This window comes from Haliotis asinina, chromosome 16, assembly GCF_037392515.1.
Source record: "Haliotis asinina isolate JCU_RB_2024 chromosome 16, JCU_Hal_asi_v2, whole genome shotgun sequence".
In the NCBI taxonomy this organism is placed as follows: domain Eukaryota; kingdom Metazoa; phylum Mollusca; class Gastropoda; order Lepetellida; family Haliotidae; genus Haliotis; species Haliotis asinina.
In genome coordinates this window covers 37,488,453-37,514,285 of record NC_090295.1, presented here as the reverse complement: position 1 = coordinate 37,514,285, position 25,833 = coordinate 37,488,453, and the positions used below count along the sequence as shown (strand labels likewise).

At 41.5% G+C, this 25,833-nt stretch overlaps 3 protein-coding genes across 5 annotated transcripts in view; 2 read left to right on the top strand and 1 right to left on the bottom strand.

The window, feature by feature from the left end:
• The first annotated feature begins 142 nt into the window (after nt 1-142).
• Nucleotides 143-3,970, top strand: LOC137268269 (coiled-coil domain-containing protein 115-like). The gene is made up of 2 exons (XM_067802812.1): nt 143-221; nt 1,861-3,970. The coding sequence occupies exon 2, from the start codon at nt 1,862-1,864 to the stop codon at nt 2,468-2,470; it is 609 nt and encodes a 202-aa protein (XP_067658913.1). The 5' UTR covers nt 143-221; nt 1,861; the 3' UTR covers nt 2,471-3,970.
• A 1,453-nt stretch (nt 3,971-5,423) lies between these two features.
• LOC137268338 (cannabinoid receptor 1-like) lies at nt 5,424-10,267 on the bottom strand. The gene is made up of 2 exons (XM_067802891.1): nt 9,039-10,267; nt 5,424-6,399 (listed from the first exon to the last, which is right to left on the bottom strand). The coding sequence occupies exons 1-2, from the start codon at nt 9,775-9,777 to the stop codon at nt 6,107-6,109; spliced, it is 1,032 nt and encodes a 343-aa protein (XP_067658992.1). The 5' UTR covers nt 9,778-10,267; the 3' UTR covers nt 5,424-6,106.
• A 10,194-nt stretch (nt 10,268-20,461) lies between these two features.
• The window catches only part of LOC137268507 (high affinity cationic amino acid transporter 1-like), a 43,979-nt gene continuing 38,607 nt past the window's right edge, over nt 20,462-25,833 (top strand). Inside the window, exon 1 of one of the 3 annotated variants that reach the window (XM_067803071.1) lies at nt 20,462-20,593. The gene's annotated coding sequence lies outside the window, so the exon portion shown is untranslated. Of the gene's footprint in view, nt 20,594-24,731; nt 24,918-25,833 lie in introns of those variants that run through there. The other 2 variants (XM_067803072.1, XM_067803074.1) reach the window with 2 other exon arrangements.

The following is a 25,833-nucleotide window of genomic DNA, read 5'->3' as shown; positions in this document are numbered from 1 at the left end:
TTATTTATATTCCTATTTAGATTTCGTCCAAAGCAACTTACTGATAATGGAATAATTATGTCATAGAAAAATATTTTCTTTAAGGTGTTCTCGCACGATCAAATAAATATTGCCCAGTGAAAAAAGTGCATCTCCATTCTGCATATATCAAGTTAGGGGCGGATAACTCTGAATGACCAGTCCTCTGCTGAAATCTTAGTCGTTGCAGATAAAGATAATAAGTAAGGTTTCTGTTTATTGTTTGGTTGTTTTATATTAATATGATTTTCTATGACAATATTTCTGATCACGTGTATGAAACGATTACAGATATTTCCCATCTTATTTGTTTCTTTTACCTGGATTTAGAAATGTTACTTCACGATCAGCGCCTTATCTAGCAATAGTTGCATACTTACCGCATTCGTCATCAGCAAATGATGTTCTAGATGTGTGGAGAAAGTGGACCGAGCTCAAGGAAGCAATGCTAAATATTTGTTTTCGGAATATATTTTGTTTAAACGATACCAGTGTGTTGCAAAGTACGTTCAGTTTAAGTTGCTGCACTTAAAAGTCTGACTATGACTACAATTGATGAGGAAGGATCCCCCATAACATGTATTATTCAATGAATGTCAAAATCAGTGAAATAAGTAATACATGACACAATATTCTTTGATCTCTCTTATGATGAGATCGCTTATCTAAAATGACTACAGCACGGTGCATATCGTCTTTTGGTGAAGAGATGAATGTACAGTTATGTGACTTCCATGCTGCAACATCTACATTGGTTGCTTATCACACTGTAGTGCAAATACAAGATTGCAACACTTGTGTTTTGCCATTTTGATGGTTCACTTCTGCCATACCTGTCCTGAGACTTCTCCATGAACTCTCCGCTCTTCCAGTGAGAAACTTAAAAATCACACCTTTTAGTCAGCAGGACAGTGCTCTTTCAAATACAGTGTGACGTCTCCCAAATCAACCTCTCCCTTTCTCTAAGTTCAGTCAAAACCAGTTTAAAAACATTCTTATTTAAACAAGCATTCCTTCAATCTGTGCTTTACCATCCAATTGTGAGGGAAATGTGCAAAGAGTCCTTTTAGAGATTAGCTCTATGTAAATACTATCCATTTATTATTTATGAGCACAGCAGCAGGCTGAAGTTCAAGTGCTCATTTTATACTAATTTAATTACATAGTCACACATACTGATGTGTTTGTAAATTTTGTTAATACACAGCCAAGTTTCAAGCTGGCTTTAGACATTTTGTTAAATGCACAGAAGGCTAAATTGCTCTGCACACTCGGTTTTCATGCAACCCATGATTGCTGGTTTTGAATACTGGTTAGCCCTGGTTAGCCCTGGTTATATTTATTTTATCAGCTAGCAAGCACCTTACCTGTTCCCCCAGGTTTATCCAAAGTTGCAAATATTTTTGGCCTTCATCATAAAGAAATGTAATACTAACACCTTAGCAATAGTAATAGTGTGCTAGGTGGCTTGTTTGTTTTACCCTGTTATTGATCTAAAAAGACCTTTGGAGATCCAGGGTAGAATAGGCCTTCAGCAACCCATGCATGATGCTTGCCATAAAAGGTGACTGTGGTTGTCGTAAGAGGCAACTAATGGGACTGGGTTGTCAGACTCACTGACTTGATTGACACATGTCATCAAAATGTCATCGGTTCCCAGTTGTGCAGATTGATGCTCATTTTCTTGATCACTGGATTGTCTGGTCCAAACTCAATTATTAACAGACCACCAGCATATAGCTGGAATATTCCTTAGTGCGACGTAAAACTGAACTCACTCAGTCTGATCTAAAAACATTAAGAATTCTTTGGCTACATTCTTTTGGGTCTTTTTGTTGACAGAATGACCCAACTAGAAGATGTAAGTGAGAAGCTAGACAAGAACCTTCTGGAGTTCTTCGATGTCCTGGGACAAGTGTATCAAGAACAAGCTAAGCTCGAGCAGTATATGAAAGATGGCTACTTAAACTTGTCCAGGGCCCGTTACACCATGGGTGTCAAGTCCGTTAGTGCTACCCAGCTACCTGATGAGATGGACCCTCTCCTCACCGTTGTTGTAAATGGAGAAAAGGAAGACAGTGAATTTCAGTTTCAGAAAACCAGTATCAAGAGTTCAAAAGATACTGTGAAAGATGATACTGTACGCAAAAGAAATGTTAAAGAACAGCATTCTGATGGAGATTCTCCTGTGGTTGAAACTATTGGTACTGCGGGTGATTCTTCTGATGACGCCAAAGACAAGTCCTCAAGTGAAAAGCCTAGACGTGTTGATCCGCTGAAATGGTTTGGAGTGCTTGTTCCACAAACTCTGAGGAGAAGTCAGTCAAGTTTCCAAGAAGCTTCAAGTTTAGCTGTGACAATTGCAAACTTGAAACTGAAACTTGGTAATCTTCAAAAAGAATACCAGGAACTGTATGCTGAGAAACAAAACTTGCTCTCTGATAAAAGTTAGATCTGAATTTAAAGTATGCTGTTATTCAATACTGGATTATTTTAACACATCGGCTGCTACCACAAGTATACTTGTAGTCTTAATTCTGGCAGAAGCTATCTCGTAGTTACATATGTGGTATTTTAAAACAAGGTTTGGCAAACAGGCTGAAGAAACAATTGTCTAGTCTGTAACAAAGAACACCAGCAGATACTTTTTTTCTTGTGCCTATTATGCCAACATGTGGAACTTATTTTAAAATAACACTGATGTAGCCACAAGATAACGTCTTGTGGCAAATTTGACCAGAATTGATACTACGAGCATACCCGTGAAAGGTGGTCAACATGTTGACATGATTTCTGGAAGGAATTGGCTTTCAGTGAATATTCTGTTTGAGAACTCCAATCTATGAAATAAACATAAGAAAGAATTAGAAGCTGACTGTTGAATGTATGATCTGCCAAATCAGTGCAGTCAATAACAGCAGAAGGTTGCTAGACCAGTCATGTATTGCTGTACTAGTGTATAAAAACATAATGAGATATTCTGCAAGTTGTGTTGACCACAGGTTACATGTATGCATGTATTGCCACTGATGAGGTCTTAGCACTCAGGTCGGGCAGTGGGGTAGCACAATGGTTAAGGCATTAGCTCATCATGCTGATGACCAGGGGTCTATTCCCTATATGGGTATAGTGACTGAAGCTTATTTCTGGTGTTCCTACGCCATGATATAGCTAAGTGGCATGAAACATCAACTTTACTAACATGCCCAATACTAAGACTTTGTGATTACGCAATGCCATTTAGAAAGTGGTCAAATGCAACATATGTTATATTTTGCATTGTATAATCATAGCCTGGCTGTGGGAGCCGTGCCAATTAACACTTATCAGAGGGGTACACAAAGCCCCTAGTCTAGACTACAAGTTGTCTGACTTTCATTCTTGTGGAAGTCATGGTGGCTGAGCGGGTTAGGTGGCTGTCTTTGTGTGGTGGCGATTAGGTGCCTGCATGAGGGTGTGGGTTCGAATCTCAGATGGGGCTCAACTCATAAAGTACTAGAATTTGTACTTTACCAAGAAAGTGTAATCCCAAGTATAACATATGTTACAAAGACTTTACATTAAATTTTGAAAATTTGGTAGTAAGAATAAATGGCCCAATAATTCCAGTGTCTGATGCTTGTAAAGTTATTACTGTAGCTCCATATTACAGCAGAATGGTGCTTTTGTTTGTATATTCAAGAAATGTCATTAAATGCAGATGTACTCTCAACTCCAATATGTAGCAATGCCAAGTGCTAAGATGTTATGCCCATCACTGCTATGTCTGGCAATGATATGTACTAAGATCTTATTTTAATGATACTGTGTATTCAAGTAAGTATGTGTATCTTCCATGTGTGCATTGATTATTTCATGAGATGATGTATGGATTTGATATGAATTGTTCTAAATTGTATTGAGAGCATAAATAACATGTATGTCCATTCCGTGATAAACAGTTCCAATGTGAGTTGAAGTTTCTGAGTGGTTTACTAATTCAGCTCTGCTTCCCTGACTCATTAAGATCCAGGCTAAAAGTGATCTCCAGCAACCAATGCTTGTCCTAAGAGGTGACAAACAGGATCAGGTTGTCAAGTGTGCTGACTTGTTTGACACGTCAGCGTATCTCAAGTGCGCAGATCGATGCTAACCATGTTATAGGTGGCACCCCACGATGTTACAGGAGACTCACACCATACCTTCATACATGTGACTCACACCCCACCAAGTTACAGGAGACTCACACCCCACCATGTTACAGGAGACTCACACCCCACCATGTTACAAGTGACTCACACCCCACCATGTTTCATGAGACTCACACCCAACCATGTTACATGAGACCCACACCCCACCATGTTACAGGAGACTCACACCCCACCATGCTACATGAGACTCTGACCACACCATGTTACAATGTGACTCACACTACACCATGTTACAAGAGGGTCATATCCCACCTTTTTTCAGGTGGTGCATATCCCGCCCTGTTACAGGTGGCTCCTATTGCACCCTGTGACAGGTGGCTCATGCCCCACTTTGTTAGAGGTGGTTCATGTCCACCTTGTTACAGGTAACTCATATCCCACCCTGTAACAGGTGACTTATATCCCGCCCTGTTACAGGTGGCTCATACCCCACCCTGTTACAGGTGACTCATACCCACCATGTTACAGGTGGCTCATATCCTGCCCTGTTACAGGTGGCTCATATCCTGCCCTGTTACAGGTGGCTCATACCCCACCCTGTTACAGGTGGCTCATATCCTGCCCTGTTACAGGTGGCTCATATCTCACCCTGTTACAGGTGGCTCATACCCCACCCTGTTACAGGTGACTCATACCCCACCCTGTTACAGGTGACTCATATCCCGCCCTGTTACAGGTGGCTCATACCCCACCCTGTTACAGGTGACTCATACCCCACCCTGTTACAGGTGACTCATACCCCACCCTGTTACAGGTGGCTCATACCCCGCCCTGTTACAGGTGGCTCATATCCCGCCCTGTTACAGGTGGCTCATATCCCGCCCTGTTACAGGTGGCTCATACCCCACCCTGTTACAGGTGACTCATACCCCACCATGTTACAGGTGGCTCATACCCCACCTTGTTACAGGTGGCTCATATCCCGCGTTGTTACAGGTAACTGATATCCCACCCTGTTACAGGTGGCTCATACCCCACCATGCTACATGTGATGCACATCCCAGCATGTTGCAGGTGGCTCACATCCCAGCTTCTGGCTGGATGACAGGAATAGTCGACAAAAATCGTTCGGGATATATGTAAATATTGAAATTATTTAAAAAGATGTATTTAATCATTGAGATACTGATAAAATATCAGTTAAAAAAAACACCAATATCCCTAACTTGTTTTGTCCAGTATATAACCAACATGTTACAATCCGGCAAGAACCTTACAAGTCGATTCATTATTTATTTTCAAGAACCTTCATGGATTTAAATCACTGACACTGACATAAGAATTGTTATTATAAAGTAGTGGTCAAAATCAGCTTAACCTTCAAGAACATAGTTTTTCAAACAAAATCGTTGTTGGGTTATCCAGACGATTGAAAACGCGAATCAGAACTAGGTATCTTTGTATAAAGTCGAGTGCTAATATCAGCTATTGAACTGTTGCCATTACGAAGTTAAACACAGTTTTCGTTCATGGTGTTTTCCGCTACACTTTTCCGTATACACCTCTTTCACAGTAATATCAGCTCTTAATCAGAATCTCTCGCTCATGGTGTTATAATACTTGTTTAGATGTGCACGTGGCCATTGCGAAATTACGAAAAGTCGTCCATGTTTGTCGGTATATGCGTTAAAGCGGGCGGAACATCATGGCGAAATTATTAATCATTAAAACATGGTGCTGCAAACTAAATTAAAGTGAAATTATAGATATGGCTAAAAACAGTCTGTCAAAAGGATAGCATAATAATTTCGTATAACCAGGGGCGGCCATCTTGGATTTTAAGTGGTCAAAGTCATTTACTGATCAGGGAACCATGGTGAGCAATTATGCTAATGTTGATGCTTATGTCAGAAAGAGAACGATTCGGCTTAATTTGGGGTCTGTTTTCCGCCCTGCTATTACGAAAGGTCTTCGTTCAAGGACGTGGATGTTTGTCGTCTTGGACTGTTAGGTTCTCCTCTGAAGAAGCTAGCGGCTGATCTGACCGACATCTGGTGGATATGCTGCACCCGGCTGACACAGAACAAGGTCCTCAGGCGCTTCCTGAACACCGGGATCTTTGTGGCGTAGATGATGGGATTGAGGACGCTGTTGAGGACGCCGAGACCAAGGAGGTACGTGAAGAGGACGTCTGGGGACGTTGGTAGGGATGCCCGGATGTTCGTAAGTAGAACGAGCAGAGTGAACAGACCTGTGATAACAGGGAAGGTAAACAGGTAACGCACCAAACTAGAGTACATGCTTTTAGCAATATTACGGCAGGTAACACACCAAACTAGAGTACATGCTTTTAGCAGTATTACGGCAGGTAACACGCGATACTAGAGTATGTGAGTTTTGTTTTACGCTTTTAGTAATATTACGACAATATCACCGCTGGGAAAACCAGAAATAGGATTCACACATTGTGCCCATAAGAGGAATCGAATGCATCAGACCCGTGAAGGTCCGGGGTAGAATAGGCCTTCAGAAACCCATGCTTGCCATGAAAGGCGACTAACGGGATCGGATGGTCAGGCTCGCTGATCTGGTTCACACATGTCATCAGTTCCCAAATTCGCAGGTCGATGCTCATGGTGTTGATCACTGGGTTGTCTGCTCCAAACTCCATTTCTTACAGACCGCCGTCACATAGCTGGAATATTGCTGGATGCGGCGTATAACTAAACTCACTCACTCACTCTAACGCATCAAGCAGACGTTTTATATCGCTTAGTGTAAGCTGTCGGGTCTGTGACGTTCACCTATTTGCACCTGCGTCTGCGTAAGGGCTAAGAAATCGTTTATTATAGTTTCACTTCATGGACTAGCATGTCCATCAGATGCCAATATGGACAGTGAAATTGTGTTCCCTTACACGAATGAAAAACCCTTGCTCCGGACACTATGCTTTGTTTGTTATTTAAGTCCGCACTCAGCAGTATTCCAGCTGTATGGCGTCGGTCTGTAAATAATCGAGTCTGGACCAGACAATGTACTGATCAACATCATGAGCATCGACCTACGCAGCTAGGGCACAATGACATTGTTTAAACCAAGAGATGGAGCCTGGATACCCGATACCGTTAGTCGCCCCTTACGACAAGCATGGGTTGCTGAAGACCAGTAAGTCGGATCATGACTGTAATCATGAACTGCATCATGAACACGTGTCCATGAATCAGCATCGCACAGTAACAACACCGCATGTTCATCATTTTCCTGCTGATGCCTCATTTGTGATTGTCCTCAAAACGTCTACCACCTATAACAATCACGTGATTTTGTACCATCTTAAGTTTTCCTTTGTCTACAAAGTTGTAACCAGAAAACAAATTTATGGTAAAAATCTAAGAAGGGTATTTTGAAAATGAGTCTCTGACACAACCTGTTGTACGTTGCCTATGACAGGAACTGGTGTCATATATATCATAATTCTTTGCGATTTTTAGGGGATATATGCGACATTATTCAGGAGAGTGCAATAAAAGAGTCGTTTTCAGCTGCCCTTACCTGTAGCGTGAAGAATCTATTCTTCTTAACCAGGAATAAGACGGTCAAATATGCCATACAAAAAGAGCTGTCTCACAGTTCCTAAATCCGTTAACTTCCATTTTGTCCCTACCCGTGAAACTTTGGGTTAGAACTGATCTGTAGTAACCCATACTTGTCGCGAAAGGTTGTCAAGCTCGTTGATCTGGTTGACACGTCATTGTATCCCAGTTTCGTAGATCGATGCTCTCTATTGATCACTGGATTGTCTGGTCCAGATTTGCAGCCATATTGCTGGAATATGCTGAGTGCGGATTTAAAAAGCCAACCAACCTTTATCATTTTCACCATGTTGTCACCATATCAACCGCGTTATATCGGGGTATCATAAGTTACTTGTTTTACATGTGTTGTGCTAGAGGAACCGGGTTGCTTAACCAAGGTGTAATGTCACAGTACCATCCAAATATTTGGTTTAGATATCCAGTTATCTTAACAGTGATTCTATCTTGAAACAGCAAAAGGCCCCACAGACTATCAAAGCAACACAGCGTTCTGTTTTCTGTCAAGCCTCTGGGGCACCGTTAATCTCGTTATGTAACATGTTCCATACTGTAGATTGCACTTTCTCACTTGTTTGAGAGGCATTTTGTAGAAGTTGGAGGGACGAGAAGGACGCACGTTATGAATGAACAACTTAATCACCTGAAAAAGTTGTTCCTAGGTAAAGTTATCTCCTTATCTACACATTCTCAGTACAGTACAGATTTTAGTCCTACTGTTAGTCCCATCCGTGATTCGAACCCTTACTCTCATTATGGAGGGCAATAGTGCAGTGGTAAGGCATCTACCTATCACACTGAAGGCCCGGGTTCGATCCCCGGTGAAGGCACCTAGGGTCGGGTCCCAAGGTTGGTACATGCGTAAATCAACACTATCTCAGTTCATCTAGCTGTAAAATGGGTACCCGCGAGGATGCGCTAGCATGACTGTATGATCCCCAGGGAGTTGAAAAAATATACATGTATCGGATAGTTTTTCTGTTTTGACTGGTGTCGAAATCCCTATGCTCAAAACGGTGATAATACATTGTACCAGGAAGGGAAACTTTAACGTATCGTAACATGTTGGATCATGAATTATTTCCTACCGTTAGTAAAGAAAAATAATGAGAATGAATACAGTTGAAAATAAAAAGAATGATAATGTACTGAAGGTCACAAGGGCCTGCAAATATTTGAAACTGCCGGCCAGATGAGATAACAGCCGGTGCTGGGCCTCCTTGCAGGCGATTATTTTGAACGCTGACTATTTTGTCCTGACAGTCCTGTAAACTATTAAGTTACTCAGTCTACTCACCCACGGGCATCCAGCAAATGAAGTACGCTCCGACAATAATGAACGCCGTCTTCACCGATCTCCATGTCTTGAGAAAGTTCCTGCCGCTAACGTTGGCTGCCTGAAGTGACGTAATCTCCCGACTGTGCTCATGTGCAAGGATAATTAGTTTCACGTATGCATAAATTATTACCAAAAGGGGGACTGCAAACAATGAAATCAGGAACAGCTGATACGATGACGTCATAATCCCGAACACGCTGCACACTTTGGAAATATCCATTGAGCTCCATCCAAAGAAAGGGAGAGAACCGACGGTGATTGATACACTCCATATGATCCCTTCAATGACCTTCAGCTTCACGAATGACACGTGACGTATGTACGCAAAGGGGAAGGTGATCTTAACGTAGCGATCTAACGTCAACGTTGTAAGATTCAATACAGAGGCTAGATTGACAGCGGCAAAAAGACCAACACGGACCACACACTCTATGTAATTCTTGAACTGGAGAACGTTGTAGAGGGTGTCGTAAAGAACAAATATCCCTGTCAAGGCGTCCGCCGCGGCGAGGTTGGTGATGAAGTAGTTGGATGGGTCGTCCATGTCAGAGCAGCTCCGCAAGGTCACCAACGCCATGACGTTTATGACAACGATGAACACAGCGGCTATTGCGATGCAGCTATTGATGGCGAGATCCTCAGAAGTTACGCAGTAAGAATTCAAAGTTTCGAACAAGTATGACCCATTCCCACACATGATTACTCCCTTCAATAAACCTTCGAACGTTGCCTTAGTTTATTGTTTGGAGTTAACATCTGAACGATCTGTCAAAATACACAGAATCATACTGGGAACAATGCTTCTTTAATGGCGAACCTTCTGTGATCAGTCGCATGAAGAGGGCGTGGTTTTTGGAAACTCTACGGAATAAACAAAAACAGTCAATCGTGCCTTGCCTATACACTCAGTTTAAATTGAACATACTCCCGTCATCAGGCGTGCCCCGTGATGCAACAGAATTAATAAATCCAGAGAAGCCTCATTTAGGCTGACAAGAGTGAATATTTCTTTCCCATCAGGTCACGTCCGTTCAGGATATGTGTGATATATCCTATCGCTTCACTTCACGATAGAGGCGGACAAGCCGTTAAACACATGCTATCATCTTGTATCCATACACTGGGTCAAACTGTGTCACAGGGACACCAATTTTATTTGTATTCCCCGTATTTGTGGTCCTCTGAGTATTCATTTGTCGTCTGCCAGAATAGCCTCGTTCTGAAAGGTTGCGATCTCAGACGTGATACGCATACGTCTCACTATAACGCGGACCAAAGTTATCAAGGTCAACTCGTGCTGAAATCCCAGTCTTAAACGACCGGAAGCAGGCAAAACGTTTAGTTCGTTCACGGAAGAGAATGTTCCTCTGAAAGTGACATGTCAACGCTGATGTAACAAAGTTGTTATCTCGAGACAGTTCAGCCGTCTGGGCAGCTTGTAGTCTTTCTAAGAGAAAGCAGCTATTAATCTCTCAACGTATCTAGATATTCCGATTGTACAGTCACGTCCGTAAGTAGTGCAAGAAGTGCAGGAATAAATGCATGAATCAAGGCACGGCTTGCCATACGACCTGAAACTATTCATTTCATTGTATGGATTGAGTGAGTATAGTTTTACGCCACTTTTAGCAATATTCCAGCAATATCACTGCAGGGGTTACAAGAAGTGGGCTATGTGGGGAATCAAACCTGTTTCTTCGGTGTGACGAGCGCACGCTTTAACCACTGGGCTACCCCATACCTACTTCAGTGTAGGAAATTGTCACAAACCGTCTTCTTCACGATTCTTGGTGTAAAGCAGGTTCCCTTGGAGTTCGTTGATATTGAAATAGGATTCCAGGTCGAAATATAAAGATACTGGTTTTCGAAAACAAGATGGCACCCCATATAAAAAACACCACCGGTCCCTGCTTTCAGTCTTGTTTAGGGAGGCAACAAACAAGCTTTTTTCCATAACCATAGGATGAAAGACGTGAAAACAGCAACTAATGATATCAGATAATTAACATTTGAGAAGTAGAATAGGCCTTCAGCAACCCATGCTTGTCATAAAAGGCGACCATGCTTGACGTAAGGGGTACCTAACGGGATAGGGTGGTCAGACTCGCTGACGTGACTGACACATGTCATCGCTTCAGAGTTGCGCGATCCGCTGGAGACTGTGTTATAAAGTACTGACTTTCATCCGGGAAGACGTCCCGAATGGTTGGGTCACTGATTGGTCGCTGATGGTTTCTTGTGGTCCCCATGCTGTTTCTATGGCCCTTGGGAATCGGTCTTGCAGGTGTTGATGTATGCCTATCCTGGCGACAGGTTGTTACAAAGGGCCAGCAACTAAGTGGTCTGTCATAAGTGCTGGTTGTGGCGTTGTGTGGCTATCTAAGACGTTCTATCGTTTGTAGGCTACAACTGAAGTCTTTTTAGCAAAGTTTTGAGCACCTTGATCAGCGGGTTTATGCTTGAACGCATGCATGATTTACGTGCATCTCGAATTCAGTGTTGTCTTAGTGCAAACTCTCCCCTTTCCACAACCAAAACGTTTCTCACCTCAATGTCAAACAATACTTTATTGGGCAAAACGGAATCATGGGCGCTCGACTTTGATATATATTATACATAACATATTATATATTTAGGTCATACTTCGAAATATATATCAGAGTCGATCGCCTATGAACGGAATATACGACCACGATTAATGTTTTCCACAAACTTGACTTCCGGTGTATCTTTTAAAATATACTGAGTCAAAAAAGAAACTTCACGAAATGTAATTTTTAAAAATAATGTTATTCTGGTGATATATTTATGTATCCGAAATGGGATCCCTATCTTTCGACTCTTGAAAAACTTCAGTAAAACCCACTCAAATGACGTTAGTGCCAAATCAGGTTTTGCACGTGCAGTCGACCACGTGATCTTCGCATCGAAGTTTTCTTCATTTGAACGTGTCTGCATTGGCCTCAAGAATTGAAAAAAAAATACTTTGTAACCACAGTTTTAACGGTACTTTCAATCCAACGATTGTCAAATGTGCAGCCGTCGTACTGTGCAACCCGTATGACTTGCGAGGTCGTCTACAACAAACTGGCATCACTTCTGATCGCCCCAGGTCGGGTCGTCCACGTGTGACGTCACGAGCAGAAGACCGTCAAATCCTCCTTCGTCACCTACGTGACAGATTTTTGCCGGCTACACGAAATAGGGCTGAGATGTTTAGATGTTGAATATGTCCTCACAAACCAATCTCCATTCTCGACGTCCATATCGTGGGCCAATACTGACGCCGTTTCATCAACGTCAACGTCTGCAGTGGACCCAACGTCACCTCCGATGCACCCAGAGAGACTTAAAACGGATCGTCTCTAGCGATGAATCCAGGTTTACCCTCAGATTCGCGGACGGCGGGCACAGAGTCTGGAGACGACGCCGTGAACGGTATGCCTAATGTTGTGTGGTGTGGGGTGCTTTCTGTGGGAACAACCGTTCCCTACTTCTGGTCATCCGTGGAAACCTCGCAGCTGCTGCTTACTGCGACCAGGTGCTCACCCCTGAACTTGTTCCTTTCATGGGGGCTCATGGTCCAGGTCTACAGTTCCAGCATGATAATGCTCGGCCTCATACCGCGATGTTGACACGAAATTTCCTTCAAAGCGCTGGAATCAACGTCATGGATTGGCCATCGAGGTTCCCTGACCTTAATCCAATAGCGCACGTTTGGGATGCACTTGGGAGAAGGCTTCGTGGTCTTAAGAACCAACCTCACTGTTCTTGTGACTTGACTTTCTGTATGCCTATGTTTTGGAATATGTAGCCTAATGGAACTGATTGTGGCACTGTCAGTGTATCGAGTATATCACACAGATCTCAACAATGACATTAGAACAATCTTACCACCTCGTGTTCTTTCATAGTGCCCTGAAGAGAGAGTGTGAAGTTTCTTTTTTGACTCAGTATTGATTCAATTTTGACTCAGTATAGATTCACATACTTTATCGATACTTAAATGCCATTTCCGATATTATTTTGCCTTTCAGTATAGTTTGTCATCTCTTGCTCAATAGTCTTCATTTGAAATACGATTTAAAAATAAGATCTTTCATAATCAGAATTATAGCACAAGTCGTAAAATTAGTTGCCATAACAATTGGTAAAATCGGTTGCTGTGAAAAGAAGTAAAATTGGTTGTTGTGAAAAGTCCCAAGACTGGATGCTATGATAAGAAGTAAAATTCCTTGCTATGACAAACTGAAATTGGTTGGTATGACAAGTCGTAAAACTGATTGTTACGACAAGTCGAAAAGGAGCCTGTGCAAGTCTAAGACATTCTTTATTAGTGCAGAGAGGGCTGTGAGTTCATTAATGTATGTTTATGTAATCGTATTTGAACGTAATAGCTCGACGAAAACAACAAACCCACCGTTTCCCTTAACACATCGTTACGATGACGGATGAGCTGAGATAACCAGACCGTGTTGTATACATGTGGCTATATCAGGTTACCCTTGTGTTATCAGACCCAAATTCCTTCTGAGGAAGCATGTGAATACTCTTTTGCGCCGCGGCAGCAATGTGCAAACAATGACGAATTTAACGGATGGCACCAAGAATAGAATTCAAACATTGTTTGAAGTTGTTGTAACTTCTTTAAACATTTTTGTAACTTCTTTGACTAATGGGATCGGGTGGTCAGGCACGCTGACTTGGTTGACACGTCATCGGTTCCTGCTGTTGATCACTGGATTGTCTGGTCCAGACTCGATTATTTGCAGACCGCCTCCACATAGCTGGAAATAGTGCTAAGTGTGGCGTAAAACTGAACTCAATCACTCATTGTCGTAAGAGGTGGCCTTCGGGAACTCGTGGCCAGGCCTGCTGATTTGGTTGACACGTTACCGTATCCCAGTTGCATAGATCGGTGGTCGTTGTGATGATCACTAGATTGTCTGATCTAGACTCGATTATTTACAGACCGCCGTCATATAGCTGGATTATTTCTGAGTGCGGCGTAAAACAACGAACATGCCATCTATCCGCACATTCCGGAGTACATTTCTATGACATTGAAGCTCCCGTAAAATAAATAGAAGATACTAAGCGACCTTCCTTGAAACACCATTTCCATTACACGAGTGAATGATTTGGTATCAAACGAGCGAAACCGAGATTGGTGCTATATCTTTGACGAGTTTAATGAAAATGGCATTTCGCGGAAGCGAGTTTATACTAGGATCTACTAGGAAGCAGTTTCAATCCCGCTCTTTAGTTCGGGTCAGTGAGAATGAGCGAGAGAGTTAGGTTTTACGCCACTTTTAGCAATATCCAAACAACATCACTGCAGTAGACACCTTAAATGGGATTCACGCTTAGTACTCATGTGGGGAATCGAACCCGGGCCTTCGGCATGACGGGTAAACGCATTAACCACTAGGCTACCCCAACCCCACCTGAGAATGAAGATAGACGGTGAGAGAAATACAGTTGTCACATCGTTTACAAATGGCTGTTGTTTAACGCCGCACTCAGCAATGCTCCTGCTGTCTGACGGCGGTCTTCAAATAATCCAGATTGGAAGAGACAGTCTGGTGATTGACATCATGAGCACTGACTGATGCCATTGCGTTGATAGTAGATACAAGTGATTTTATAATTACAAAAAGAAAGTGGTTGTGCCTATCTGTTCAGGACGATGCAAAAATCAATGCTAATTCTGTTTACAGTGCTACGTAAATAACACTTTTCACAGAAGGATTTTCAAGCATTACAGCTACCAGCGATAGCGTTGCTGAGTGAGGTTAGTCTGACGCCACTTTTAGCAATATTGTTGCAACATAACGGTAGGGAACACATCGTACCTACGTGGGAAACAAAACCAGGGCCTTCTGTGTGACGAGCGAACGCTTTAACCACAAGGTGACTCCTCCGCCCCTCGCTCGGTAATGGGTTCTTGTGGCGGTCCAAGATTTAATTGTGCATTTGTAGTCGTGTGTTTGTTAGTTCGGCTCTGGGCTGCTGCTCAAGACGACACAAGGCAATGGTGGTGAAGATGAAGATTTATTTAATGGAGAATGAAGCTGTTGCTGAGTCAAGTTCTGGAAAACGAAATGATGTTTCCACCTCAGCAACAGCCAGTGAAGTCATAAAATTTCAGAACCAAGTAAATAATTTAAATACAAATGTATTAGATAGTTCAAATTATCACAGTACTGTCAACTAGTGTATATATCACAGTAAATTATTCAATATCCTTTTAAAGCACCTGCATAAAGTTGTTCAAATATTCAAAAGCACATGGTCCAAGCCATGTCTATAGTTTACCTTAATTATAATGTTTTTATAGGAAATTATGAAGTCAAGAGGCAGATGGTTATATACTGAACCGCAAAAGAAACGCAAGTTCATTTTATTGCAAATATTCAGTTCAATACTTTTCTCACAGTAAAGAATATTAAACTATTATCAAACAACGGTCACCACGATGACTTTTATGTTGTTTCCGTTTTTTCTTGGTTAAATTGCCCAAACGCGACCTTAGTGATGCATTTTTGCTTTTTGCATGAAAGTTTCGTGCTGCTCACAAAACATGTGTGCTTTTCATGCTTGATGGGCCCTTTATAAGGTCCGCCATTCAGAAACATAGCACAATACCAAATGCAACGGGAGATCGCTGAGAAAAGATGCCACGTCTAACTCAACAGCAAAGACGGATCGCCATTGGGATGTTGCAGGCCGGATCTACAGCAACTGCGGTCGCCAGGCACTTCCAGTGTCACATTGCGACAATCACAAGGCTCTCGGCAAGGACGGGAAATGTTCAGGACCGACTAAGATCTGGACGGCCGATAGTAACAACGTCAGCTCAAGATCGCCACATCTGGGTTACTCACCTGCGTAACCGACAACAAAGAGCGACGCAGACGGCTTCAGCCATCCAAGGACCAAGTCACCGTTCGCCGTCGACTGAGGGCAGCAGGGATCAGATGTCTACGTCGTTACGTCGGGCCGATTTTAACACAACGTCACCTCCATCAACGCTTGCAGTGGGCCAGACAACATCAACGATGGCGACGTCAACGATGGCAGTAAGTTTTCTGACGAATCCAGGTTCAACATGTCTCATGCCGACGGCCGAGTACGTGTATGGAGGCGACGTAATAAACGTTACGCCAACTGCTGCGTTGTGGAGGCTGACCGCTGGGGAGGAGGAAGTCTGATGGTCTGGGGAGGGTTCAGCTACCACCACAGAACACCTCTGCATGTGTTTCGTCAACGTGTGACTGCTGTCGTTTACAAACGTTGTACACGTTGTACCCCTTTTCCAAGCACAGCGTCCGCTCCAAATCTTCCAGCAAGACAATGCTCGTCCTCACACGGCATGGGACTCCATTGACTTTCTGAGAGCAAACAACATTCCTGTGCTGCCCTGGCCCTCTCTATCCCCCGATATGGCACCGATCGAACACGTGTGGGACGAAATTGGAAGAAGAATGTACACAGCTGGTCCACCTCAAAACCTGAGAGAGTTGGAAGCACAGTTGACAAGGGAATGGAATCAACTACCACAAGCCTTCTTCCACAGACTTGTTGACTCGATGAGACTTCGCTGTACTGCCTGTGTCGACAGCAATCGCGGTCACACACGTTACTGATTAAGAAACTCTGTTTTGTCATTTTTACTGTTTATGGGTGCTGTGCTTACACTTGATTTTATTTTGTTAACAGAGATGAATTTTCCATCAGAAATCATAAACCATTTCATCAACAATCATGTGTTTGTTGTTTTTCAGTTAATTAAGTTTATGAGTACCAAAGATAGCAGTGTATGGTTATTTGAAAACCGACTTGCGTTTCTTTTGCGGTTCAGTATAGATTAGAAAACTGGTCATACCTGGAAAACGAAATGGTGCAACAGCAACAGACAGTGAGGTTGGAAACGGGTGGCCTAAGGAAGTCAGGACAGAGGGCACAATAGCCAGTAAGAACATAGGTAGCACATCAAAGGAAGTCTTTGGTGTGTCCTATTAATAGAAAAGGGAAACTCCCAAAGAACGGGTTACCTGACTAAAAATAGAAAGGAAGTGAAGGGAAATCCTTGTTGACAAGGCTCCAGAAACAGAAGAAAAAGGTGAAGATGTACAGAAGTGGCATTCAACAGCAAGACACAGACAACATGGAACAAATGAACATTGAACAGATAATGATGTCTATGAAATATGTGATTAATGATTTTTATGAATTATGTTGTGAAATACAGCATTAATAACAAACTGCTACACATTGATCAAGAATAGGCATTTCGTTTAATTAATTAACGAAACGCGTGTAGTTTTAAGATAGAAACGTTTGTTCAGACAACATAATTCAACGTTTTTCACATGTTATTCTTTCTTAAATGCAGATCCTTGTCCCGTTCCACGTCGATATCGAAAAGTACAAAGTGTCCATCTGGTTTTGGGCTTATAAACATGAGACATATCAAAACAGGCTGTAATTATATCATTGTCAAAATAACCCATAATAACAATGTGCCGTTATGCAGTTAGCAGAAGAAGGGGGAGGAGAAGAAGAAGAAAATATTTTATTTGAGTACAAAGCATTAGACACAAGATGAAATATTAAAACAGTGTTTGTGTGTGTGACTGTTATAAACCCTAGAACTTGTGTATTGGGGGAATTAAGCTCGGGATCTCCACGCCTTCAAAAACAAACAGAGAGGGATCTCAGGCAAAGCAGGAATGTTTATTCTTTCAACAATCAATAAATCAATAAACCAATCAATCAATAAACAGAACAATCAATGAATCAGGTCAATCAATTGCAATTACTGAACATTCGAGAATAACTAGGTAAGACAAGTAATTAACATCATAGGTGTTATGACGCAATACCTATAAATGAGTAATTATAATTCACTGACGAACCTAATGGATTAGTCATTAACTTTTACCTTAAGAATAAAGGTGACTCGAATACTTGATTGAACAGTGACAACTATTACAATTTTATCATCGTCGACTATTACAGTAATTAGAATAAATGAGGGTCAATACTATGTAAATACTTCAACGTGATAATTTATTTGAAACATTCAGAGTTTTGATTTCCAAATGAAACGATAACCGGCATACATGGCAATAACTAACGAAGCGGTTCACTAAAGTTTACAGTTGCCATGGTGACGATTAGGTTGAGCCTCACAATTCACACACTGCCCCGACGCCCGTCGGTGCGCCTGACCGTGACGGCTTAATGATTACAATAATAGGTGTCTTATAACGAAAAGTGGATACTCTCTGCTAATATTTGTCTTATAACGAAAAGTGGATACTCTCTGATTATTGCAAACTGAGACTGATATTAAGGAACTTTGCCTGTATATCTTGAACTATTCTAGACTACCACTACATCGCCGCAGCGTCATGATAATGTGTGCACATTACATGAACATATATTTATAAGACATTGCCAGAATGTGCGCGTTTAGCTAGATAAGTTTACATAAAGTATTATTATATTCTAGAACAGTCACAAACTGGGTATCTCGAACGCAAATATATATAAGCTTCTGGCGCTAACATGACATATAAAAATCGTACATATAACATACATGGCAAATAGTGTACATGACAAGGATATATCTGTATCAATTTGGGAATGCTTCAATAACGTTGTACACGTTGAATGTGTTGTAAATCATTTCAGCATCCACGACCCCGTACAAGAATAAGCTATATCCTAAGCTTTAAGATAAACCTATACTTTATACCAACTATATGATATTTAGTGCTATACTTGATGATACAATTTACTTGAATGAAATACAGCAACAACTAGTGATTTCGGACGGCATTTTAGGATTTTGACTAAAAGTAGCGTAAGTTCATTGTTCAAGCAAAGTTTTGGAATTGAAGCAAGATTTAACAAGAAATGTAAGAAAAGTGGAAGTGACTTAATTACCTTCAAAAACAAACAGAGAGGGATCTCAGGCAAAGCAGGAATGATTCTAGTGTGTAACCATCCCGCTAATATACCCGAGACCTCCTGTTCGAATCTGAAGACAAGTTCTCACGCGCATGTTGGGGTTACCGATTTTGACAATAGAATTTATCACATGCTGGAGATGTTATGCAAGTTTGGAGGACAGATGCCTAGCGCTGAAAACCGAAATAGTGAAAGTTAGATAATCCGAGATTGCCAATGCCGCTTTAATGTCACAGTTTGTGCTGGTTTCTTTGTAAGATTATACTAAAGTTGGTCAGCCGTAATTATTCTGCCAGGACCCCTGCGTTGACAAAGCCCTGTACCTGGTATGGGATGCAAGGTGATCTAATATAAAATCTCTCCTGGTGTCGCTTGACCAGTTGTGGTGACTTGCCTCATGAGGCGAAAAGTAACGTTACGCAAACTACCTGTACCCAAGCAGATAGTTAGGGCAAAGTTGAGTTAAATATAAATTGTAGAATAGTTTTGAATTTTGATACAACTTGAAGAGAAAATAGGTAAGAATTAGCATTGTTATAATACCATATAAAACATCACCCGGTCAACATGGGCTAATTTGACACTACTTGTCTTAAACTGTAGATATAAGTGTGAGTGAGTTTGGTTTTACGCCGCTTTTTAGCAATATCCAAGCAATGTCACGGCGGGGGACACCAGAAAATGGGTTCCACACAATGTACCCATCTGGGGAATCGAACCCGGGTCATTGGCGTGACGAGCGAACGCTTTAACCTCTTAGGCTACCCCACCGCCCCTGTAGATATAAGAACACCATGAGGTGCTAAAGGGTAGTAATAGAAGTGTGCGATAGTGATTATGCTGCATTAAAATACAAACTGTTTAAAAAGGAACAAATTTAGGTCACATTTTGAGTGAGTCTAAATCTAAACATTTTTTTAATTAAAGCGGCGCCGAAGTGATGAAGGTTTGGTTGTTTTATTAGAAATACAAGTTGATCCTTCGCAGACAGATCGGGAAAAATTTGGTCTAAAGACGAGGCGCGATTCCAATACGGTCTCTTTACGGCTGCATATAAACACACTGTATGTTGTCCGAAAATTAATCTCGTCTTCAATAAAATTATGATTACAAAACTTGCAGAGAAGATTCTGAAGGGGTGTTTCAGGTTTTTTGAAACGCTAGAGTGTGGCACTTTCAAATTGAGGTAAATGGCTACGGGCTACTCTGCCATCAAGTGACTGCACAAAGTCTGAAACACAAAATATAATACAACTGACAGGTAACAAACAATACGGGTACCAGTTTTCGTCGTCCACGCCCCCGATCATCGTGACGTCACGTGTCGGTGTATCAAATGACCGTGGTTGCAGCATGTGATCAAATCACGGTCAACGTCCATGATCCATGGCTTGTACATCATGGATTGGTGACAATCAGCCACAGATAAAGAATATCTAGATATGTACTGACACACATAGACTAATACTCGGCCTTCATCGTGATATTTGTAGCTGAATCACCTGCAATAACGACATCAAAGGAACCGCCAGGTGAGTTTTGTCCTCTTCCTTAGTTTCCGCTAGTAATGCTGCATTGAAAGTGAATATCACTTAATTGTGGTGATATGATGGTGGATGTTTATTATTAATATCGTTGCGGTTAACGCCCTCGATCGCTATGTGTGTATTTGTGCTCACGTACGCACATACATGAAGACCCTAGGTTGACATGACCTGTAGTCCCTGATATAAGTTCTATATTATACCGAATATAACATATTCTACAAGGGATCACACCGTAAGGATCCTGGTTTGAACTGGTCTTTATCAAAACGACTTGTAAGTGAGGGTTAATGGCACTGGATGGTAAGGTAACTGACTTGATTGACACATATCTACGCTTCCCATTTGATGTCAGTTGCCGGATTGCCGGATTCGCCGCGCTCACCAGTATTCCAGGTATGTGGCGGCGGTCTGTAAATGATCGAATCTGGGCAAGACAATCCAGTGATCAACAGAATGAGCATCTATCTAGTTTTACAGGTTGCTGAAATATTAAATGTACTATAACGTTAACACATCACCACTGACTTTGTTCCTCTTTCACATTCTGCTGTACAGGTATGTTATCACAAAAGTATGTGGACACGTTGTGGTGTGTTAGATCCGTGTCGGTCTGTGGACCGAGGTATATCCTCGTCATCAGGTCAATATATGTTTCTCTGTGATGCCCCTTGCATTTAAGGCAAACGCTTGTGTAGTTTCAAACATTCAGAATGCAACATATGCATTAATTGCAAGAGATGCTTGCATTTACATCTGTCAGTGACGACTTCGCTCTGTTTACGTTGTTTTAGGTAGTGATCAGAGGATCAGTGTTGCATTGATCAAAAATTAAAGATTTTTAGATAAAATTAGTGAAACGTGTGCGACTCCCACACAAAATATAAGAACAACATCATGGTTTACAAGCGTCCTCACGCCTGGAGAGGTTCATGAGTAGAGTGAGTGGACATTAACTGATTCCAATAAAGTACAAACGTGTTTTTAGGGCGGTGGGCCGGGTAACCTAATGGTTAAACAGTATACTCGCCATGCCGAAGACCCGAACTGATTCCCCAAAGGGTATGTGTGGAGCCCGTTTCTGGTGCCCCCACTGTTGATGGAATATTTCTAAAACAGACGTCAAACTATACTCACGCACTCACTCACTCACTCACTCACAAATTTGTTTTTTCAAGCAGTATGATTTAATAATAACATCCTAACTCAAACACAGGTCGTGACGTCACTATGACACGTGGCTGGGCCTTAATTTTCATTGGCATTTTGGTTTTAGAATCATTCGAACTCACAAAGACTAATGGAGGTTGAAAATATGTATAACCGTATCTGCATGTGCGTGGATTAATTCACTTACCAACACATGCGCATTGTTAGTGTATCTTGGTTCCAGGGTCTCTCATTAATATAGATTATATCGTTAGTCACCTCTTACGAAAACAAAGACATGGTTGATGTTGTGTCATCATTTCCGACGACATAATAAATGAATATTTCAGTTCCTCCATCTCCATCCCCACCCCACCACCACCCACTCATAGACAAACACCGCCCAAGCAGCCACCACAACTATTAAAAGAATAGAAAATAAAGAGTCGTCTTGAAGGTGAATAAATTAGAATAAACAGTCAAAAGGAGAAGTAAAGTATAGTAAGATTAAAAAATAGTAATTTGATTTAAATGTAAATAAAGTTATAAACGAACAACAATAGCAAAGAGCGGGGTTGTTGAGGGTGGTTCGTGTTCTAGTAAGAGTATCCAAAAAGAGATAGCAGCATCACTGACGAAGAAGTACACTGAGGAGGAAGAAAAAGGTAGCATGCGACATATCCTAATATTCCGACCACGTGGAGCGTTGTTTGCAATATACTGATGAAACCACCGACTGTATGTTCCAGATGTTATTATGTACTAAAATAAACAAGTCAAGGAACACCACTTCATGGCGGTGTTGTTTTATTTACTACCAGACATCCTCCCGCAGCGCTATTCAAAGCTGTGATGAAAACTAGAAGATACTAAAGGAACGCTTGAATATTCCCGTGTTCCTTTATTTGTTTCCCCCAGTATATATTTACAAACGATAGTCGTAGAGTCCATATGTTGCTGCGTGTGGCTATAAGCAGCAAAATGACAAATACATCTTGTTTATATATAATTTCTCATACAATATTCAAAAACCTACCACAATGGCGCAAAGCAAGTAGTTTATTGTTTCCATAATTGCTTGCGGTTCTCCACGTGCAAACTACTTACATTATGCAAATATAATAAAATATATACAGTGTAGTTCGTCGACAAACACCACAACTCATTCTTGTCTATTATCACAATTTCTAATAAATATTTTCCTTCGGAAGCTTCCCTCTCTGCGTGTTATTATTGAAAGATATCTTCATATAAACTCAATATATATTCATTAGTGTTAATAATTCAGTACCTTCCAGTGTTATTTAAAACAATCAATTTGATATGTTAATGTAGCGATGATACTGCATAGATGTAAAGAGAAAAATTGCCTAAAGTAATGAATGAGTATAGCGCGACATGACTGTAGCTCACCTTCACACATTGTACAGTGGTTCTTCGGCCGTGACGAGTGAACGCTTTAGTCTCTAAAGGCTACTCCACCGCTCCGAAATGAGAAAGAAGCTTAATAATGACGATTATCATGTTTTCCATTAATAAATATTCAAAAGATATCAGGCAGTAGAATAATAGTCAGATAAATGGATAACAGGCACATGATGCTGTAACGAGAACATGTGTGCCAACGCACCTGTGGATATTATGGTGACATTAAACCCTGTGTCTTTACAACCTTCGTATCTGATATACATCCGGTTCATAGAATACAAATTGACTCCCGTATTGAATACCAAGTGCGAATACAACAAAATTATTTTTGCAGCGCAAGCTGTTTAAAGATTAGGTTAATCGATATTTGCTATTTCTGTTAATATGATTGACAAGCGTATTGGACGTGTGGACGTCTTCATTGGGTCATTATCGTCAGTTTTAAGCTTTAGTTGATTGCTTTTATAATCCCTGCCATTTGACATAGCATCAAGACGCATCGAGATTATTACAGTGAGTGAGTGAGTGAGTGAGCCAGCCAGGTGAGTGAGTGAATGATCGATCGATCGATTGATTCAGGCAGTGAGAGTGAATTAGTCAGTGAGTGAGTGAGTGAATGAGTCAAGCAGTCAGCGAGCGAGTTGGGCTTAATTACCGGATTTTATACAAGCTATACCAGGTGAGTTCGATGAGTAAAGAGAGAAATGTTATATATAGTTCAGACGTGTCCGTTTATCTCTTTGAGGAAGTCCATGGGTCTGGTGCTTTCGACCTTGGCCATAATCCAGGTGAAACGGGATTCGGACCCACGATCATTGGGAAGCGACTCTGCGGAGCTATTTGAAATAGGAAATAAAAAGAACTCCCAACAAATTGTTCCACAAACAAGGAGGGCCGGTGGGGTAGCCTAGCGGTTGTAAAGCGTTCGCTCGTCATGTCGAAGACCCAGGTTCCATTGTCTATGAGGCACAATCCTCGATCTGGTGCCCCCGTCGTGATATTCCTGGAAGAGTGTTTAAAGACGCGCAAAGCAAAATTCACTCAACCCACAAACACGGTGCGAGATACTGAACCTAATTTGGAAAGCTGGATCATTGGCTTTTTATTCACAGGATTTGATAACATATTCTGGAAATATATTATCAATCGGAGCTACGTTCATGCGCAAAAAGTGTGACAGACCTTCACAGTCAGCTGTTAAAATACGTACACTACCAGTCTATTAAAATGTATCTTTCGCAAGTTTATTTCCACATGACGTTTAACCCCGATATGTTTTTGACACAAAAAGTTGTTTTGACTGTGGACTTAGAAGGGTAATAAATGCAAACTTGATCTGGTCAGCATATGGCTGGAATAATACCCCGGTGACGTAAAGCGCAACTCAACTCATCTATCCACTTGGATCTCATGTTCAGCACTGCGAAACAGCTCAGTAACGGGAATGAATAGTTGTAAAAAAAATCCTCCCCGTCATAGCGCGCGGTATAGTGAAAGATATCTGATGTTCTTTTCGACATGTCATGTGACGGACTATTTTGCTTACCTGTTCAGATCACACCGAGAGATGGGATCACGTGTGTAAAGACACTTCCTTATGGAAAGTGTAGGTTATACGAGAACAGTTTCCTGTCCAGAGATTAGACCTCATTTATGTAAACTCATAACAACCTCGCTGATAATTTTCAGTGATCGTCACTGAGAGTGAGCGTGTCAAACATAAACGGGCATAGTAGTAAGTATATCGAAACTACCTTTACCACCAGATGCCATTGTCAGTTAAATTTAACCAGACATGTGACCAACAGATGTGATATTTCCACATATGTGTAACATAGTTATGAATTTAATATTGTTTAAGTATGTATGCACTGTTTCTCTAACTCTCGGGCAGTGGGGTAGTGTGTCTGTTGGTAAACATGCTGCAGGGGGAATTCAAACGCTGTCAGTTCATGTCAAAAGTTAGGTGAGCGTGACCTAAACTCTCTGTGTGGAGCTTGAGGGGTGTAATTTGACCTAGCTCGTGACCCCTCGTGATCAACATGTACATACATATGTTTTGTTACTAACTGGCGTGTAAATACGTAATAGAAATCTCACTTATGATAATACTTACGTTGAATCCTTTACAACCCACATGTTCAGTTTGATGAGGGAAAATGTAAGAAGACAAAATTGGTCCACAATTGTAGTACCTAAGTTAACCTTTTATGATTTGTTGGTAGGGCAGTCACCAGGTGTGTGTGTGTAAGGTGGGGTTGTGGGTTGTGGTGATAATGAATTTTACGGAAAAACATGTACAATGTGAATGTTCCGTCCTACGATTTTGGTGAGCAGTGAGTGATCACCCCTGTATGTCATGTACCAAAATCCATACATCCTCCCCCTTTTCCCTAAGATTTAAGCATAAGTTGATTATATTTTTATGTCCAAACTTGCTGACCCTCAATAGTACAGGTGAACCCCCTTCTCATTATCATCACCCCTCTTGTCAAATTATGGTCCCTAAGTGCCCATTGTATGTTGTGCTTTAAGTCAAGGACAACAAGTAAACATTATGGAGGGACATTGATAAACAATTACTCAGTGGTGTTCCTGTGTGTACAGCTCAGGTCACAGATCAGTTGAAGTTAAGCACTGTGGAGCTTGGA

Excerpts from the sequence above, each read along its gene's own strand:
- LOC137268269 (XM_067802812.1), top strand. The coding sequence starts at position 1,862 with ATGACCCAACTAGAAGATGTAAGTGAGAAGCTAGACAAGAACCTTCTG.
- LOC137268338 (XM_067802891.1), bottom strand. The coding sequence starts at position 9,777 with ATGTGTGGGAATGGGTCATACTTGTTCGAAACTTTGAATTCTTACTGC. Across the intron at positions 6,400-9,038 it reads CATTTGCTGGATGCCCGTGG|GTCTGTTCACTCTGCTCGTT; the intron begins GTGAGTAGACTG and ends CTGTTATCACAG.